Source organism: Muntiacus reevesi, chromosome 22, assembly GCF_963930625.1.
Source record: "Muntiacus reevesi chromosome 22, mMunRee1.1, whole genome shotgun sequence".
Classification (NCBI taxonomy): Eukaryota; Metazoa; Chordata; class Mammalia; order Artiodactyla; family Cervidae; genus Muntiacus; species Muntiacus reevesi.
Window position 1 is genome coordinate 3,248,506 of NC_089270.1, and position 19,599 is coordinate 3,268,104.

Below are 19,599 nucleotides of genomic sequence, written 5' to 3' on the forward strand. Positions count from 1 at the left end.
CAGCCTCCTCTCACTGAGGAAATAGTACCTCTTCTACCAAAGTCCTCATTCTTTGCTGAGTAACTTGAAAGTGAAAGTGTTTGTGGTTCAGTCGTGTCCAACTCTTTGTGACCCTGTGGGCTGTAGCCCGCCAGGCTCCTCTGTCCATGGAATACTGTCCATGCCTCTGTCCAGGCAAGAATACTGGAGTGAGTAGCCATTCCCTTTTCCAGGGAATCTTCCAGACCCAGGGACAGAACTCAGGTCTCCTGCATTACTAGCAGATTCTTTACTGTCTGAGCCACTTTTGGTTCTTTAATCAACAAAATGACTGAAAAGAAAGGAAAATAAATCTTGAGTCCACCCTGGCTCAAGAGCTAAGACCCTTTGTTCGTCTTTAAGGAAGGTGGGTGAGGGTGGAAGGAGCCCAAGGCTGGCTTACCCGACACCCACCACATGTGACCTCACTTGGGGCCCTGACCTCCCTAGCCTCAGTCTCCTCATCTGTAAAATGGGGCAGTGCCCCTGCAGGTCAAGTTGAAATTCACAGAGCTTCTGTTTTTTCTCAGCAGAAGACCAGCTGGCTGATTCTCAAGGGGGAGGCAGACACGAGGACCAACTCTCCAGACCTAGACAGCCAGTCTTTGTCCCTCAGTAGCGGGACCGACAGAGGCCCTCCCCAGACGGTTCCAGGGGACTTCTACTCACGTGAGTGGTTCTTCTGAGCAAGAGGCCATCGGTGTGGCATGAAAGGCCTTGCAGAAACGAGGCCCATGACCTCGAGCTGATCCCCCCCAGATCTAAGCCTTGCTCCTTAAAAACTCTGAGAGCAAACCTACAGACAGAGGGCAAGTCGGGTAGGAAGCAGACCCATAGCCACGCACTTTTCTGTCCTCAATGGCGTCCGAGCCAGCAGGCTGCCCGCAGGTCACACCAATGTCCCACTGAACTCTCCACAGCTGTGAGGAGGCTGACTCAGGCTCCTGGGTCCTCGGGGGGAAAGGGCTACCAGGCTGGAAGTGAGGGCCTGTTTTCCTCCGGAGCGAACAGAGCGTGGTCCAGGCGGTGAGTCCAGACTCGGGGCCAGGAGCAGCGCTGTCCAGGGCGGTGTGTGAGAACGCTGACCCGTGTTATTGTGGGCCCCTCCTGAGCAAGCGGCCGGGACCCGGGACCCCATGTCCTCAGGGAGCGAGGTGGGACAAAGACCCGCATCTGCCTGATCCAGGGGATCGTGACACTTAGTAGGCGTGCCCTTCAGATGTTGAGCAAAACTCCCCGTAACGCTCTTCACGTCCAGAGGCTGTGAATTATAGAGGAAGCAGCAGCAAGCTGGTGCACGCAGTAGATGACAGACGGACTCTGTGGGTCTCGGCGGCTGTGGGTGGGTTTCTGTGGACAAGCTGCAGCTGTAGTTTGGAAGTAGAGAAGGTCAGGAGGGGACGGGGGCGGGTGTGAGAAAGCCCAGGAAAGACACTGGCTTTGCCTTGAGAGAGGCCTGAGTTCAAGTCCCAGCTGGATGCTGACCTTGAGCCAATTAAGCTGGTACTGGGCCTCAGTTTCACCCGTGTGCCTGGAGGGGTTGTTAGCCACCCGGGGCGGGGAGGGTGCCCGGGAGCCGCCAGCGCTCAGACGAACGTATAGTAGATGCTCAGAGAACGACCGCTTTTCCTCACCATCATCCTCATCCTCGTCCTCCCGACTGTAAACTGTCTCACAAATGAGGGCGCGTGTGTTCCGACGTGGGCGGGGGGCCAGGAAGCGTGGAGGTGACCCCTTGTTAAAGAAGACGTCTAAACAGAGCAAGTGTGTGTCGTTTATGTGCCGTCTCTGTAGGCGGGCGTCCGAGCGCCCCGTGCCTCTCCGGCCTGGGCGGCCGCTGTCCAAGTGGGAACCAGAGTCACTGCAGGCCGGCATCCCCACGGGAAGGTCACACCGGGAAAGACCCTCAGCAAGACTCGTTCACTCGGTGGCCCGGGGCAGGAAAGGCCGAGGCAGGGGGGTGGGGGTGAGGGGTGCAGGGCTGCTCACAGGAGCAGTGAAGGCAGACCCCGACCTGGCAGCCGCAGCCAGACCCCCAAACCCCTCTCTGTCCGGGGAGGTTCGGGACTTGCCCGTGGCCCCGGGTCACTGGCCTTGATCGTGGCCCTTTCTGCTTTTCGAAATGGCAGTTGTTTGGAAGGTGGAGACCTACTGTGCCAGACCCCCAGAGCACCCCCAGCAGCGCCCCAGTAGCCCCCCTTGGGGCACCAAAGCACTAGCTCCCAGGAACGGACACTCTGGGGTCCTCAGGTGGGCCCTGCCAGCCTCGGTTCTTCCCTTACTGGATGGTGGGCAGGCCCGTGTCTGCGGGGCTGGTGGCCTCCCCTGGTCTCTGCTCTGGGGCGGGGAGCAGGCAGCTGCTGTCCCCGGGGAGTCCCTTCGTGGCCTGCCTCTGGCTTGGGGCTTAGGGAGGGGGCTCCATCTGGGGAGAAGTCCAGGCAGGAACAGGCTGCCTCCTGGCGACCTCCCTGTGCCGCGCTGACCTGCCCTGTGACCTGGGCATGTTTGCCCACCTGCCTGCACCGCTTCCTTGTCTCGTGCCACACGAGGTTCCTTGGGGTCGCTCCAGGCGTTCCCCCCGGGCAGTAGACCCTGCAAGGCCTGGAGGCTGTGCAGCTGTTTTGGGCAATCACACACCTGTGAGGTCTGTGTCAACCCCATTCCTTGCTGCCGTGTTCCCGTCACAAGCTGCAGGGGCGCCCGGCCCGCAGGAACCGCAGTGTCTGTGCTGGAAGTTGTGTTCTAACTGGGCGAGCCCTCTGGGTACAAACAACCTGTGTCTCTGTATGCATGTGTATGTGCGTATATGTATGTATGTGAGTACACGTGTGTATGTATACATGGGTGTGTACGTGGGCAGGTGTGTATGTGTATGTATGTATGTGCGTACACACGTGTGTATGTGCACATGGGTGTCTATGTGTGTAGATGTGTATTTGTGTATATGTATGTGTGTGTACACACAGGCGCGTACGTATGTGTATGTGTGTGTACACAGCTGTACCTGTATGTGTATACATGTATGCATGTGTGCAGGCCTGTACATGTGTGTACATGTACACATGTGTGTGTGTGTGCATGCATGTCCTCCTTCGGGGATGCAGGGTCACAATGATTGTGATAATGCTTCTGTCATCGCTTCACTTTCTGTTGGTGTTCTGACATCAGTTCCTGCAAATGGGAAGCCCACGGTGTCCGACCACTGCACCTGTGACTTCATCTCTGTCCTGGTGATACCGCTCTGCTCCCATCCTGCATGGAAATAGCAACGAGGACCCAGGCTGCTGGTCCTGCCTAGGTCAGGCGTGCCTTGCTGTCTGCCAGCCTCCTGAGAAATTTGGGCAGGATGAGCAGCACCCCTAAACTGAGAACAGAGGGGCATCCACCTTCTTTTCTCAAGTTGCATTGAGAAAATGCAAGTGGCCCCCAATCGTGAGTGCAGCGACCCCAGTTTAATTTGCAGTCATTACTGAACAGAGTGGTTTGCACACAGCAAGGCAGGCCCGCCTGCATCCCGGGACATCATCCGTAGCACGCCAGAGGAGGGTAGGACTGTGACACTCAACACAGCGGGCGCTCAATAAATGTTTGTTGAATTGAGATGCGCTAAATTCAACGGGTATTTATTGAGCACCCACTCTGTGCCAGACGCTGTGCGGGGCGCTGAGGGAGAAACCGAGAAGACAGGAGTGGCCCCCGCCCTGAAGAAGTGTGCGGGGAGCTGGGACAGGCAGAGATGCTTCTGGGAGCCAGAGCACGCACCCCACCGCCTGCCTGGGGTCCTCCGTGGGCTCACAGGGGCCGGGCACAACCTCATCCCACTCATGACACCATCAGCACATCTCATGAGGCTGAATTCATCGTTCAGTCACTCACCCATCCCTTCACCAAGCATTAACTGAGCACCTACTGTGTGCCGGACACAGCACTAGGCAGCAGAGAGGAGGTGGTGAGTAGGACCCAGTCCCCGCTCTCCCGCAGGGAAGCAGGTGGCTGAGAAACCTGTCTGATATCTCCCTCCTCTAAGGCAGTGGCTCTCAGCCGGCACGGCTCGTCCCTCCAAAGAGGCCTCATTGAAACACGTTTTATGGTGGAGTGCCGTTCTTTTCCTTTATGCGACATCTCACGCGTTACCTGTACTAGGCACGTACTTGTCTGCGCTTCCCTGCTGGTTCAGCTGGTGACGAATATGCATGCAATGCGGGAGACCCAGGTTCGATCCCTGGGGTTGGGAAGATCCCCTGGAGAAGGGAACGGCAACCCACTCCAATATTTTTGCCTGGAGAACTGCATGGACAGAGGAGCCTGGTGGGCTACAGTCCATGGCGTCACAAAGAGTTGGACATGACTGAACAACCAACGCTTTCACTGGCTTGCTTTCTTTCGTGCCTGTAGCCAGTTGTATTATTGATGAATCTGATTTTTGCCCAGGAAAGGGATGGTACTGATTTTCTGTTACAAGGAGAGCGTCTTGAGCCTCACAGGATGCGGCTCACAGGATGAAGGACCCCAGGATCCGTGGGCCTCTCCCCGGCCTGGACCCCGTGGCCCGGCCTGCTGTTGCTCTCCCTAGTCCTTCAAGTCCTGTCCTCCCTTTTGAGGTTCCCCACGTTCCCCCCACCATTCAGGGGGTCAGAGGTGTGACGATGTCAGACAGAGCCCCAGGCTGGCTGAGACCCTTCCCTGAGGACTTGGTGAGCCCTGGAGAGGACTTCACACTTTGGAAGGGAGTCAGGCACGTGAGGGTGGGCTTGGAGGTCAGGGTGAGGACCGCTCTGCATGGAAACCAAGGCAGCACAGAGGGGTGGTCCAGTGGGGGCCAGCGCTCCCCGCCCTGCCTGTGACTTTCCCGTCTTGTGTCACCTTCTGGGTGTCCGTCCCTGTGGAGTCCCGTCCGCCTGTCTCCCACCTGCTGCCCACCCAGCCAGGGCCTGGCCGGAGGCTGGGGTCTGAGACTGTGTCATGACCGCCCACCCCAGTGCCCACCAGGGAAATCTGGAGACAGCATCTCCGTTCATCTGTGTCTCCCTGCTAACAGCAGCAGGAAAGCGGGTGTCAGGCCCGTTGGAAGTGGCTTTCCCCGTCCTCCGTTAGCCCTTGGGAGTTTCCTGGCTGTGGAGGAAAGAAAAAGATTGTTCTCACGTTGCCTAGTCCATGGTGGAAAGAGAGAGAGAACCAATTTGTGGTGTGACAACCCCATGAGAATTTCAGAGCGTGGGGGCGTGCTCAGTTCTGGGCGTTGTGACCTGAGACCCGGGGGGGCAGAATCCACGAGCATCACATGGATGGGACGTCAGTCCTGGCCCTGCTTGTCGGACAAGCAGGAGAAGGCCCGGAGACGGGGCGCGACCGCCCAACCTCAACCAAGCTTTGGTGAGGGCTCCCGCGCCCTGGCCCTGGGTGTGTGCTGGGGGCACAGCAGAGTCTGCACAGACGGTGCCTCCACCCCAGGAGCTGGCGGTCTAGAGCGAGTGGGGGGCGACACAAAGCCCAGATGAAAAGGTGAGACGTATGGCGCCTGCCTTTGCATGCTGGACGGTATCACCGACTCGATAGACAGGAGTTTGAGCAAGCTCCAGGAGGTGGTGAAGGACAGGGAAGCCTGGCGTGCTGCAGTCCTTGGGGTCACCAAGAGTCGGACACGACTGAGCGATTAAGCAGCAATAGCATAGCGCCTGCAGGTCAGGGGGCCAGGCCCAGCCCAGGGCTCGGGGGAGGAGGGTGCTAAGTGAGCAGGCTTGAAGAGGGAGGTATCTGGGCGAGAGGACCCTCCCCACAAAGGTGAAGCCTGGCTGCTGGGCCCTGGGTGGCGTGGGGGCTGGGATGTGCAGGGTCGCAAAGGGCTTTAGGGGCCTTGGGAGGGCCCGGCCTGTCCTGCGAGTTCTCAGCAGCGCCCAGACCGCCTCTGACCGAGTCTCCGGCAGGACTGTCGGGGGCGGTAAAGACAGTAGGAGACACACTGTGGTCATCCAGGCTGGGGAGGAGGCTTCTGGGGGTGTCCTGGGGGTGTCCCCGAGAAGGACCTTCCAAGCAGCCCGCACCGGGGCTCGAGGCAAGAAGCGAGGTGGCCATTTGGGAAGCAGGAGGCTGGGGGCGGCGGCCAAAAGCCAGTGGTCCGTGTGCGATGGCTGGGAACATCACTCTCTGTCTTCAAAGACCAGAGTCAGGGCAGCAGGGTTGTGAACAGGAGATGAGGTTGACAGTTTTACCCATTTAAACGCGGATGGGCGGCTTTGCAGAACATAGACTAGAGGCTGCCGGGCCAGGGCGAAGGGGACGGCGGGGCCCAGAGGAGCCACAGGGAAGCCCCTTGAGCTGTCTGAGCAGTAGGACCCGTGTGAGCAGTCAAGGGTGGGGCACGTAGGATCAAGAATGATCCTTCAGGTCGTCCTGGCTCAGGTGGGCGGGGTCACCTTTACTCAGAGGCGGGGCAGGAGCAAGGTGGGTTCTTCATGTTGAGACAGAAGGCTGAGACACCCAACCGGAGCTACACGGAGGTGGATGGGCAGGCGAGGCCCTCAGGAGAGGTCTGGGCTGGAGGCAGAGTTCCCGGGCCCTTGGCTCCCAGGTGGGCCTAGGGGTGGGGTGTGGGTAACCTGAGGCCCAGGGCCCCCCCTCACTGGGCGGGTTCTGGAGTTGCATTACTTTCTCCAAAGGGTCAGGGGCCCAGAGAAGCTGTGATTCTCCTGCTCAGCACCCACCTCTGTCCCCGTCCTCTGCCTCCATTCCCCTTTCCTGCAGGACCTGGGGCGAGGGTGGAGAGAAAGCGTGGGCAGGCGTAGCCCCTGGAGAGCCCTGGGGGTGGAGAGAGCCAGGGCTGGGCGGGGGGTGGTGGGGGAAGCCTGGGTGAGAGGCCCAAGCGGGCTGGAGGGCTCAGGTCAGGCGCCCAGCGTCCCGCAGGCGGCCGAGGGCCCCCTGGGGCAGAGACAGCTGGGCTCTCCCAGCTGGCTGACCTGGCTGACCTGGCTGACCTGGCCGCCAGCTGGACGGACAGCCTGCCACCTGCCCTCCTGCTCACATTCGGCCCCAGCAAGAGCAATGGGGGCTCCAGACATCAGGGAGGGGACTGTGGCCCAAGAGAAGCCCCCTCACGGGTGAGGGCAGAGCCCCCCTGCCCTTCCCTGGGGACTGGCTGGGACTCTGCTTTCAGCAAAGGTCCCTGTGACCCCCTGTGCTGGACAGGCTTGCCCCCAGCCTGGGGACCAGATGGGGTGTGACCTTGGATTTGTGGGCAGGGACACAGGCCGTGCCCAGACCCTCGGGTGTCCAGGGGTGAGCCCACATCTCAGGTCACAGCTCTCAGGCCTCCTCTGTCCCCCACGTTCAGCTCTGGGTCTCGTGGTACTCACCTGGGAGCTCTGTCTCTCCTCCCCCGGCAGGGGACACCTTATCTGAGACTCTGTGTCCTCTCTCCCCTGAGGACCGTCAGCCCCTGGGGGCAGGGTCCAGGGGCCCCCTGTGCCTCCTCTGTGCCTGCAGCAGCCCCCCAGTGAGTGCCCGCGGAGCAGCGGGTGCCCAGGGCTTCCCTCAGCAGAGCCCACCCTCCTTCATGGGTCCCAGCGTGGTGGGGGCCCCGCGGGCAGTGACCGTGGACACGAGATCACGTGAGGGGTCAGTGGAGGCAGCTAGATCTGGGTGCCGGTCCCCCTGGGGGTGAATCCTGGCTTCTGCCTTGCTGCGTGACCCTGGGTACAAGAGCAAACCTCTCTGAGTGTGGAGTCGCCATCGCCTCGTCTGTGAAGGTGGGCGTGGTGCAGTCTGCCCGGCAGGAAGCACCTGGGCGTTGGGGCCCCACCGTGAGCATCCTGTGGGCTGAGCCCTGGGGTGTCACGCAGAGCTGGTCGGGTCCACGGGCCCGCCGTGGTGAGCCTGAAATGGACCCGTCTCACGTGCTCCTGAAGCCTGAAGCTCAGGTGGCCCAAGGGTCCTCCTGCCCACGGTCCTGGGGCTGAAGGCGGTTCCAGCTCCCCCTTCCTTGGATGGGGCACAGAGGTGCTGAAAGGGGACCTGAACCTGAGCAGGGCCATTCAGCTGCAGACTTCCGTGTCTGTGATCAGTGAACCAAAACCTGTTCACTGTGCTGGTGAAGCTGACCGAGATCTGCCCAGGGGAACGGCCACATGCCCGTTATCTACAAGGCATCCTGGAGGGGCCGTGTGTCTCGAGATGCACCTGAAACAGTCATCCACCCGCAAGGGGCCTCTCCTTGCCCATCTGTGCAGTGATTACTCTAACCTCGGATGAGCCAGACCCAAGGAGTTACGCTCAGGGCCCCACAAGTGGTCCCAGAAGAACGCTGAGGGCAAGGTTGCCACAGGAGGGCTTCTGGGAGGAGGTGACAAGGGGGCCTGGTTAGGCTGAGCTTGGAAATGGGGCGTGGGCAGGCATGCAGAGCCTCTAAGGCCTGTTGCAACTCGGGGTCCTGAGTGCCCAGCAGCCACCTGACCTGCCTTTTCTATATGCCTTCCCTCTCCCTCTAATACACACACTGCACATACTCTTAGGGCCAGCTGATGTCATCTGACAGGCAGGCCCCTAGAAGACTCCCATGCCTGCAGACCCTCACCAGGGCAGAGCTCCTGTAGCAGAGAGGGTTACTGGGGGAGAAAGTATAGAGTCCCGGGAGCTTGTCTCATCCTCTTCATGAGTAATGATTTGACCTTCTACAGGTCATTTGGTTTCCCTGGGCCTCAGCTTCCTCACCTGTAAAATGGGCTCATGTGTAATGCCTTGGCTCATGATTGTCACATAAAATCTCTAAACGTGTGAAGGAAACTTTTAACCTTGTGGTTCTCAATCCTGGCTGCACCCAGGATCCAGGGACCTCTGAAATCTACCGATGCCTGGTCCCATCCTAAGAGAAACCAATTCTAATGGGTGTTAATAGTACCCCAGGGATGCGATAAGTGGAGACTCTTCGCTCCCTGCTCTTCTGCACTTGGTACAATGGAAAAGCCCTAGAACAATAGGGAGGATGGCCGTAGAACTCTGGAAAGAGGAAGGTGGACTGGCCAGAGACCTGAGGAAAAATGCAGGACCTGTGCCTCCCGCCTGCCATGCAGTGGACAAGGAGACTAAGTAAACTGCCCTCCCCAGCACCCGGCCCAGGGAGACACTCTCCATCTACGGCCAGTGTCTCCCACCCTGACCTCAGGGCACAGAGCAACCAGGAAAGCACCTTTCATCACCAGGGTGTTACCAGCAACACCAGGTGGACGCTGAAGACCAGAAGAGCAGTTTAACAAGCATTCTGCAAACTAACTCGTCTTCAGAAGCACAGTGCCCAGTGAGCCAGGCCCCACATGTTAAACCTAAACAGGGAGATGGCCTGCTAACATGGAAGGCTTAACTAGGATCCAGACCTCCTAGCATAAAATTCTCATGTCCGGGATACAGCAGAAAATCACTCATCACGGCAAGAACCATGAACGTAACTATTTGGATGAGAGAAGACAGTCAGCATGTCCTTGTGTTGTTCAGTCCCTCAGCCGTGTCCAACTCTGCGATTCCATGGACTGCAGCACGTCAGGCCTCCCCATCCTCCACCGTCTCCTGGAGTTTGCTCACTCATGTCCATCGAGTCCGTGATGCCATCCAACCATCTCATCCTCTGTCATCCCCTTCTCCTCCTGCCTTCAATCGTTCCCAGCATCAGGGTCTTTTCCAATGAGTCAGTTCTTCCCATCGGGTGGCCAAAGTATTGGAGTTTCAGCATCTGTCCTTCCAATGAATATTCAGGGTTGATTTCCTTTAGGATGGACTGGTTTGATCTCCTTTCTGTCCAAGGGACTCTCAAAAGTCTTCTCCAGCACCACAGTTTGAAGCATATCCTAACACTGAAAAGACATTAGAATTATCTGAGGAGGATTTTTAAGGCAGTCATCACAAAAATGCTTCAACCAACAATTACAAATACTCTTGAAACAATTGAAAAAGTAAAAAAAAAAAAAAAGTCTCACAGAAGGAATACAGGTCCTAAAACAGAATTCAATGGAAATGATGGAACTGAAAAATAAAATAAGCAAGATTTAAAAATTCACGGGTGAGTTCCCTAACAGAAGAGAAGGCTATGTCAGAGGAGACACTCTGAGCTTGAAGATGGAAAAAGAGAAGTGATCCAACCTGAACAGCAGAGAGAAAACAGGAAAAAAGGCTGAACAGAACCTGTAGGATAACACTAATGTCATTGGAGGCCCAGAGGGAGAAAGTGGGTCCAAAAAATACTCACAGAAATATTGCCTGAAAACAAAAAATTTGACAAAAAGACACAAACCTACAGGCTCAAGAAACTGAGTGAACCCCAAGTAGATTAAGCCCAAAGTTATCCACAAACAGACTTAAACTTCAGAACCTGAAGACAGAAAAAACAATGTTGAAAGTAGTCCAAGAGAAAAGACACTTTTTACTCCCTACCAGGGACTCCAATGCGAATAACAGCCACCTTCCCCCCAGAAACCATGGAGGCCAGAGGAAGATGGCACATTTTTCAGGTGCAGAGCAGAGACATTTGCTGTCGATGTGAAGTCTGTCTTGGGTGGCAATATCCTTCAGGAGTGAATGACACATGGACACCTTCTCAGACAAAGGAAAACTCAGCAAAGCTTTCGCTGGCACACATACTTGTCTAAAGGACATACTGCATACGGGAAGTGATTAGAAGGCTCGGAAATTCAGAAAGGAAGAACATCCAAGTAGGTAAAACTAGAGGTCAGCATGTCAAACTGTCTTCATTTTGATGAGTTTCTTAAGTCACTGTTGATGATCATAGCGAAAATCATAGCAGCATCCGATGCGGAAACTCAAGGCAGATAGAAGAAAGAGCTAAGACAGTCGTAGCTGATGAGTCAGGAAGACGTGGCCTGATGGAAGTAAGGTCTCTACGCTTCATGCGAGTGTGGGACACTCAGACAGAGGCCGGCAGCCTGAGCCCGGGGGGTTTTAGAAGCTGGTTTTAGAAGATGGCAGTGCTTCCAGGTGGAGAATCACTGGTTTAGAGCAGATAATTCGAGAGGTACACCCCTAAGGGGTGCCAAGCCTCAGTGAGCATCAGAATGCCCTGGAGGGCTTGTAAAACACAGGCTGTAGGACCCCAGCCCCAGAATTCTGCATCTGTAGGTCTGCGGTGGGGCCAGAGAATCTGCCCTTTCTGACAAGTTGCCTCCGGTGCCACTCGCCAGAGACCCCGCTTTGAGGTGTGCTGCCAGCCACCCTTGGCTGATCAGGAGTTCCTGGGTCTCCGCTGAGGTCCCCTTAGACCCTCAGCCCCACAGCCTCACACCCCTAAGAGTTCTGGCTCTGTGTATAAACTGGGGAGCAGGTGTGTCCTGGAGGGACCCTGGGACTGTAAGTCAGGAGGCCTCGTCTTGCAGCTCAGGACCGGGTGAGCTTGGCGAGGTTCCTCTGTGGCCCTGGGCCTCCATCCCCCTTTCCGTGAAATGGGAGGAGCTGGGGCCCAGGGCAACGGCAGAAGTGAGAGGCGCCCAGCGGGCCTGGCCCGGCCGCCTCGCCCCGCTTCGCTTTCTCCAGCTCTGCTGTCTTCTGTTTCACATATCAGTTTTCACACAGGTTTCCTGTGACGAGAAGGCTCCTTGGCTAAAACAAGTGTGAGACCCCTGCCCTTGACGTTGTAAAGGGCCCCTCCTGACCCTCATCCGGAACCTCCTCACAGGCCATCCGGGGACACACAGGTCCCCGAGGCAGGTCTCCAGCTGAAGCCTTTTCCTGCGAATGCGGCCTGTTTGGAAGGCCGTCTCTCCCTTCCCTCAGCCAACCCCCAGGAGAAAGGCACCCAGATTGACAGCACCCTCTGTTCAGAAGCTGGCCTTCCTGGAGTGGGCTGCAGGGCAGGGGGCTGGCAGGCGGTTCTGCGCAAAGTGCCTGCCTCACCTCCGGGGGGCTCGGTCCTCTGTCTTTGGGGAGATTCCGGTGGCTCCCAGGAGCGCGTGCTGGGAATGGGGATCCCTGGAGTCAGCAGATGTGGTCACTGCTCTTCATGGGCCCACAGACTATGGAAAGACAGATGTTCAGATATCCAGGGGAAGTCCACACCCCAGGGTGGGTAGGGGTCCCCTGACCCCCAGGGACCCCAGCTCTGCCCTTTGTTCTCCTTCCGGGGCATGTCTCACACTCATCTCTGAGCCAGGAACTTCCGCTCTGTTATCTCTAGACATGGCACTGAAGTGGTTAATGATGGGGCGGGGGGTGGGGGGGCATCTCAATGTCCTGGGCCCCCCAGGGGAGCCAGGAAGGTGAGCGATGGAGGGGGATCCGGTGTGGGATTTACACAGGGAACTCAGAGCCCGTGTCTCAGACTGGCCCCTTGAGAAGTTAGAAATTAGGACTTTAATGTGAAACCCCCAATTGCAAGCAGCTCCGGGGTTTTGAAAGGTAGTCTGCAGGCCGCCTCTGGTGGAGCTGGGCCTCCGCTGGTCACCTCTGGCTCAGGGCGGCCCAGCCCTGGCCACACAGGGCCCCTTCCCCCCCTCTGCCCCCAGCTCTCCTGCTCAGCCGGGTGAGGGGCTGGCCAGGGGACAGGACACGCCTGCCTGCCAGGCCGGGTCAGGCTCCATGGCATTCCCGGGGTCAAGGGTGGGCTCGGGGACACCGCCCCCTTCCCGTGTCCGTCTTCAGTCCGTGCCCGGGGGATCGGGGTCTGGAATGAGGCAGGTGGGATGTTCAGGGCCCTCCGAGTGACCGGGGCGTACCCCCTCTCCCGCGCCCGGCCGCGCCTGGCCGCCTGCGTGACAGCTGTGCTGTGTCTGTTCCAGGGCTTCCCTATTCCAAGTCTGACCCTGTCTCAGGACATGGCAAGAATGGCTTGGACCACCGGGTAGGTACTCGGCACCCCGCCCCGCACACCCCATCCCGCACACGCGTGCTAACCAGCGCCTGGGGCTGGTGCGGGGCCACAGCTTGGGGACCGCTCGGCCAGGAGGAGGGGCCCGGGGGACCCCGCTCACCCGCCTGCCTGCCTCTGCCTGCTGCCCCACGAGGGCCAGACCGCCACCCGGCGACACCCCTCCTCCGTCGGCCCCCAGCCCCCGGGGAGACCCCAGGCTTGGGGGGCAATGGGGCCACTCAGAGGAATCAGACCCTCGTAAGGCCCTCCTGACCCCCTCTCCTGTGACCTGGAGCCTAAGGAGGACCAGGAAGGATGGAGGCGCGTCATGAGCCGTGTGGGCCCGGCGTCCACCTCCTCTCCTGGCGTGCCCTCGCCCCCCACGGTTAGTACCATGACGGTGCCTGCCTCTGACGGTGCCCTCAGCCCTGTGGGGGCTCCTGGGGTCACACGGGGGCTGGCGTCCTCTGCCCTCGCCTGCTGACAGCTGCCTTGAGCAACCCCTGCCTGCTCCCCGAATGTGGGGACGTGAGACTGTAGCCCAGACGGCCTAGCACCTGGCGTGTGCACAGCCGGGCCCTCTTCCCAGAGCTTGTCCAGGCCCCTGAAGGGGAACCCCGGGCAGGCTGGGCGCGTGGCGCTGGACCTCACCCACGGCAGACAGGTGGACGCACACACACACCACACACACACACACACACACACACACACACACACACACACCATACACAACATACACAGAACACACAACATACACAGAACACACAACATACAGAACACACAACATGCACAACACACAGAACACACAACACACACAGAGAGAACACAGAACACACAACACACAACATACACAGAACACACAACACACAACATACACAACACAGAGAACACACAACACACACGACAAACACAGCACACACAGAACACACAACACACAGAGAACACACAACACACAGAACACACAACACAACATACACAACACAGAACACAGAATACACACAACACACATCATACACAACACACAGAACACACAACACACACGACACACACATAAGACACACATATGCACAGAACACACAAGACACACAACACGACACACACCACACACAGAACACACAACATATACAACATACACAACACAACACAGCACACAGCACACACACAGAGAACACACAACATACAGAACACACACGACACACAACACAGAAGACACACACACATAAGCTCACATACAGATACCACACACACACACACACACACAGCCCCAGGACACTTGCTGCCCCAGAGGCCGCCTCTTACCGGATGGAGGACACTATCCACAGACTGAGCACTTCCATTCTCCCAGAGAAGCCGCTCAGACTTGTCCCCACCTGTTCCCCTGGGGTGGTCCTGTCCCCACGTGTGTAATGCAGGGAACGGTGACCCCTTGCCCTGACCTCTGACCCAGGGCCCAGCCACGGGGCACGTCCTAGAACAGGGGCCCCATCACGGAAGCTGTGGGCATCCTCAGGCCCTGCTCCTTACCCTCGGCCTCTGTGGGCCCTGCTGCTGAGTCTGTCCCAGGCCCGGTGACTCTGTAGGGCTTGCTCAGGTGAACCGCACTTATCCCACTGACCGCTCAGGCGGACCACACACATCCCACTGACCACTCACGTGGACCACACACATCCCACTGACCACTCAGGTGAACCATGCGCATCCCACTGACCGGTCAGGTGGACCACACACATCCCACTGACCGCTCAGGTGGACCACACACATCCCACTGGCCACTCATGTGAACCATGCACATCCCACTGACCATTCAGGTGAACCGCGCTCATCCCACTGACTGCTCAGGTGGACCACACACATCCCACTGACCACTCAGGTGAACCATGTGCATCCCACTGACCGCTCAGGTGAACCACGCTCATCCCACTGACCATTCAGGTGAACCGCGCTCATCCCACTGACCACTCAGGTGAACCATGTGCATCCCACTGACCGCTCAGGTGGACCACACACATCCCACTGACCACTCAGGTGAACCGCACTCATCCCACTGACCGCTCAGGTGGACCACACACATCCCACTGACCGCTCAGGTGAACCATGTGCATCCCACTGACCATTCAGGTGAACCGCGCTCATCCCACTGACCACTCAGGTGAACCACACACATCCCACTGACCACTCAGGTGGACCACGCTCATCCCACTGACCACTCAGGTGAACCACGCTCATCCCACTGACCACTCAGGTGAACCACACACATCCCACTGACCACTCAGGTGGACCACACACATCCCACTGACCGCTCAGGTTGACCACACACATCCCACTGACGACTCAGGTGAACCATGCGCATCCCACTGACCATTCAGGTGAACCGCGCTCATCCCACTGACTGCTCAGGTGGACCACACACATCCTACTGACCACTCAGGTGAACCATGTGCATCCCACTGACCGCTCAGGTGAACCGCGCTCTCCCACTGACCACTCAGGTGAACCGTGCTCATCCCACTGACCACTCAGGTGGACCACACACATCCCACTGACCACTCAGGTGAACCATGTGCATCCCACTGACCACTCAGGTGGACCACACACATCCCACTGACCACTCAGGTAAACCACGCACATGCCACTGACCACTCAGGTGGACCACACACATCCCACTGACCACTCAGGTGAACCATGCGCATCCCACTGACTGCTCAGGTGAACCATGTGCATCCCACTGACCGCTCAGGTGAACCGCGCTCTCCCACTGACCACTCAGGTGAACCACGCTCATCCCACTGACCGCTCAGGTGAACCACGCTCATCCCACTGACCACTCAGGTGGACCACACACATCCCACTGACCACTCAGGTAAACCGCGCACATGCCACTGACTGCTCAGGTGAACCGCACGCATCCTACCGATCGCTCCCCTGTTTGTTCAGAATGAGCTGAGCTGAGACAGGCGCGTGGCATGCTTCTCTGAATTTCCTTTAAGGATTTCTCCGCTCCTGTCCTCCGGTCCTGTCCACAGGACCCCCATGGCGCGGGAGAAGATAGATCCTTAGGTTCAGCCTGAGGGTCCTGAGGTTTGAGGGAACGGGTCATAATGCTCCCTGAGTCTCTGCTCTGTGACTCAGGGGCCATGAGCGCCAGGGTCACTGGCTGGACCACGTCCATGCCAAAGCGTTCCCCCCACCGCAAGCCGAGTCCAGGGGTTTATCTCAAAATGTGGGAGACAACTAAGTGGATGAGTGTCCACACCCGCAGGCTTGCATCCTTGGTGGCCAAGCTGTGCGTTGTCTAGGGAGAGTTCCCTCTTGGCTGCCATGCTGGAAGGATGCTGGTCAGTGGCCCCCAGCCCCGGCAGGGAAGGCGTGGCCTCCAGATGCTCCGCCCCCAAGGAGCTGGGAACAGCTGGTGGAGACAGGCCAGCGGGGACACCGTCTCCAAGCCTCTCCTAGAGCAGACAGCAGACGCTTAAGCTTCACAGAGTTAACAGCTGAGCCCTCCGGGAATGTTTCTCCTGCTGGCCGCAGGGTGGGGAGCAGAGTGTTAGAAAACCTGTGAGCCCTTCTCTACATCTTAGGGAGTTGATAAAGACGGAATTCATCATCCCATGAGGACCTTTAGTTTTTCACATTAGACTAGCTGGGAGGTTGGTGAAAATCCTTGTTGACTTTTCTTTGGGATTCTTTTTTCCCTACTTATGTTCTCTCCTATTTTTTTTTTTTTTTTTTTCTTCACTCTTTCTAAGACTCTTATGTAATTGTATGCCTGTTTTTTGGCCGGAAGACCGGATAATTGATGGCCAGTCTTTTACAGATCAGCCATGTCAGATTAAGTTGTTTCTTGGTTTGTTTTTTTACTTTCTGAAAGGATTCTAGGTGACCTAAATTAAAAGCACAGATGCAGGGAGACCAAATCCCAGAGGAGAGGAGAAAGAAAGAAATGGGAGAAAATTATGGCAGAAACACACAAAGGAACACTGTCTGGAAAAGCCATCGAAGCTCAGCTGCGAGCTTCCTGATGACCAGGGCGCAGAGGCTGGCGGGACCAGCTGTTTGTCCTCATTGTCAAGTGGAAGGAAGTTAGTAAATCAGGAGGCGGAAATGCGCCTGGTTCTTGTTCCAGGATGGATTTGGAGCCAGGACCCTAGGTCCCACAAGGGCTTCCCTTGTGGCTCAGCTAGTAAAGAGTCTGCCTGCAGTGCGGGCGACCCGGGTTCCATCCCTGGGTTGGGAAGATCCCCTGGAGAAGGGAATGGCTACACGCTCCAGTATTCTGGCCTGGGGAATTCCGTGGACTGTATAGTCCATGGGGTCACAAAGAGTCGGACACGACTGAGCGGCTTTCACCTTCACTTTCATCCTAGGTCCCAAAGCTTGTTAAAAAGTCCTGGTAACTAGCCAACCACAGAGCCTGACATGTGGTGGAGAGTCACACCTCTCTGTAGGATAAACAGGAAAAGAACCACCTGTGAAAGTCTTTCCTGTGGACCAGACAGCACCGGTTCCAACACGTGCCACCTGGCCTGCTATTAAGAGGCTAGAGAATTCCATGGCAGAGGAGCCTAGTGGGCTACAGTCCATGGGGTCCCAAAGAGTTGGACACAACCAAGTGACTAACACTGAACAAGGTAGAAGTTAAGGTTAAAAGTGAACTAGTAGTTTTAGTGGTATGAAGAGGGAACAATTCGTTCTTGATGACCCAAGTTATAAATCAGTTACAGTATTCATAAACTTAAATGTACCAAGCAACATGGCAATGCCAGAGACCTTGATAAAATGCAAGTATGGAAAACATTTTGAATAAGACTCTTTTGAAATCAGATAAGAATCTAGTGAAGGAAAAAAGTATAGAGAGCAATTTAATAGTGGAAAGAACAAAATTAAACTAATAGGGGTATGAAAAATCCATATTTTCTGAATTAGGTTTTCACATGTCCGTAAAACATTATAATAGAAATGCTTGTGTATATCAGTATTAAGGAAACCTTAACAAAGTGTAAAAGTCTGATATTTTCCAACTGTGATGCTGGAAAGAACACACGCATTAGCATCAGGCAGCCCTGAGTCCAGATCCCAGTTCTGCCACGTACTGCGTGTGTGTTTGGGAAAGTTACTTAAATTTCGAGTGTCTATTTCCTAGTCTTTAAAAAAAAAAAGCATGGCAACCTACCCCAGTATTCTTGTCTGGAAAATCCCAAGACAGAGGGGTCCTGGTGGGCTGCAGTCCGTGGGGTCACAAAGAGTCAAATATGACTGAGTGACTGGGCATACACACACACACACACACACACACTCATCCTTGCCTCTTTAAGCTATCATTAGGACAAATAGCATGACGGTTGTGAAATCTTCTAAGCTCTGTAAGCCTAGTTCCCAAATGAATATATTATAAGAGCATGTCTCCACCCTTTCTTACCTCCACATCACTGGCTCCTAAGTAAAACGTGAGCTTTAGCCAGAAAAGAACAACAGTCAGTGGTGAACGGCCACAGTTTTGTTCTCCCTGTTATCAATCCCAGTATAATTTTTGGAAACTAAAAAGCATCAGTTAAATCTTTTACAGTTCCATGTATTAGCTGTGTGATCTTGGGCAAGTATCTTTACTTCTCTGAGCCTGAGCCATCACACGCTGATAATAATGCCCACCTCCGGAGGCGGCAGGAAGATGAGTGAACGCGTGTGTAGGGCAGCTGACTCCTAATAACACCAAACAAATGGGAGAGGTAAAGAGTTGGTTGCTTTTAGATTCTCTGTTCTCTGCTGAGAACTGCAGAGGGGTCAGCTAGGGGTGTGCCTGTGGATGAGGGCTTTCTGGGATCCCCCCAGGCCGCTTAGCTGTCCCGCCAGCCCACGCATGGAGCCAGAGGCCTGGGGCTCCCCTGCACCAAAGAGGCCCTGAATGTCCCGCCACGCTGGGCACTTAGAAGGTCAGGAGTAGACTGCTCTTCCCCTGCTCTGGACTGATACGGGGCTCCCCCCCCCCACGCTGAGAGTCTCTGCCCTGTCTCGGAGCCTGGCTGACCAGACGATGCAGGTCCTGCTGCCTGGAAGTGGGCTTCCCACAGCCCCAGACGGTGGTGATGGTCCGCGGCCGGGAGCTTGCCGCCTGCGATGCAGAGCAGTGGACAGTAGGGGGCAGCAGCTCTCTTTCATATTCCGAACAGGCCCTGGGAGAAGGCCAAGATGTCCCAGAGCCGCCTTGCTTTGTGCAGGACGTTCCCTATCCAGACAGGGGCAGGGGCGGGGAGGATGTTTGTCAGCGGCCTGAGAAACCGTCTCCAAATAGCGCTCTTGCGAGTCCTTCACGGGCGACTCGGTGGGTGCGAGGTTGCCCGGCCCCAGGTCCCAGCGCTGGGACTAGGGTGCGGCCTGCCAGGCTCTTACCAAAGGACTCAGTAATCGAGATAAGCAAGATGCTCATACAATGTCTGTGAAAAATCCAAATTAATTTTCAAAAAATTGGCGATGGACAAACGATCAGACGTGTAAAGACCGCCGCAGCCCTCCGCTTACGTGCTCACCTGCCTGGCCGCCTTGTCCCGCCATCTCTGGGCCTCAGCTTCCCCCGCTCAGGATGAAGGACGTTGCACTGGGTGCCTCCGGAGGCCTCGCCCTGCGCCACGCTCGCGAGGACTGTGGCCAGCTGCTCACTTGTCACCTCTCGCAGTAAATGAGTGCTGGAAACCCAGTCCCTGTAACACGACCCAGGGTGAGGCGGTAACGCCCCCCTGAGCTGCAGGGCT

The 19,599-nt window shown here is 56.7% G+C and overlaps 1 protein-coding gene across 22 annotated transcripts in view; it reads left to right on the forward strand.

Moving 5' to 3' along the window:
- ABLIM2 (actin binding LIM protein family member 2) overlaps window positions 1-19,599 on the forward strand; it is a 158,830-nt gene that overhangs the window by 122,066 nt on the left and 17,165 nt on the right. For 13 of the 22 annotated variants that reach the window (XR_010660292.1, XR_010660290.1, XR_010660293.1 and 10 more), the window contains 2 exons: window positions 549-687; window positions 12,786-12,847. Coding sequence is in view for 17 of the 22 variants with exons in the window: in XM_065914451.1 (XP_065770523.1) it covers window positions 549-687; window positions 12,786-12,847 (201 nt within the window). In the remaining 5 variants the exon portion in view is untranslated. Of the gene's footprint in view, window positions 1-548; window positions 705-12,785; window positions 12,848-19,599 lie in introns of those variants that run through there. The other 9 variants (XR_010660291.1, XR_010660294.1, XM_065914450.1 and 6 more) reach the window with 2 other exon arrangements.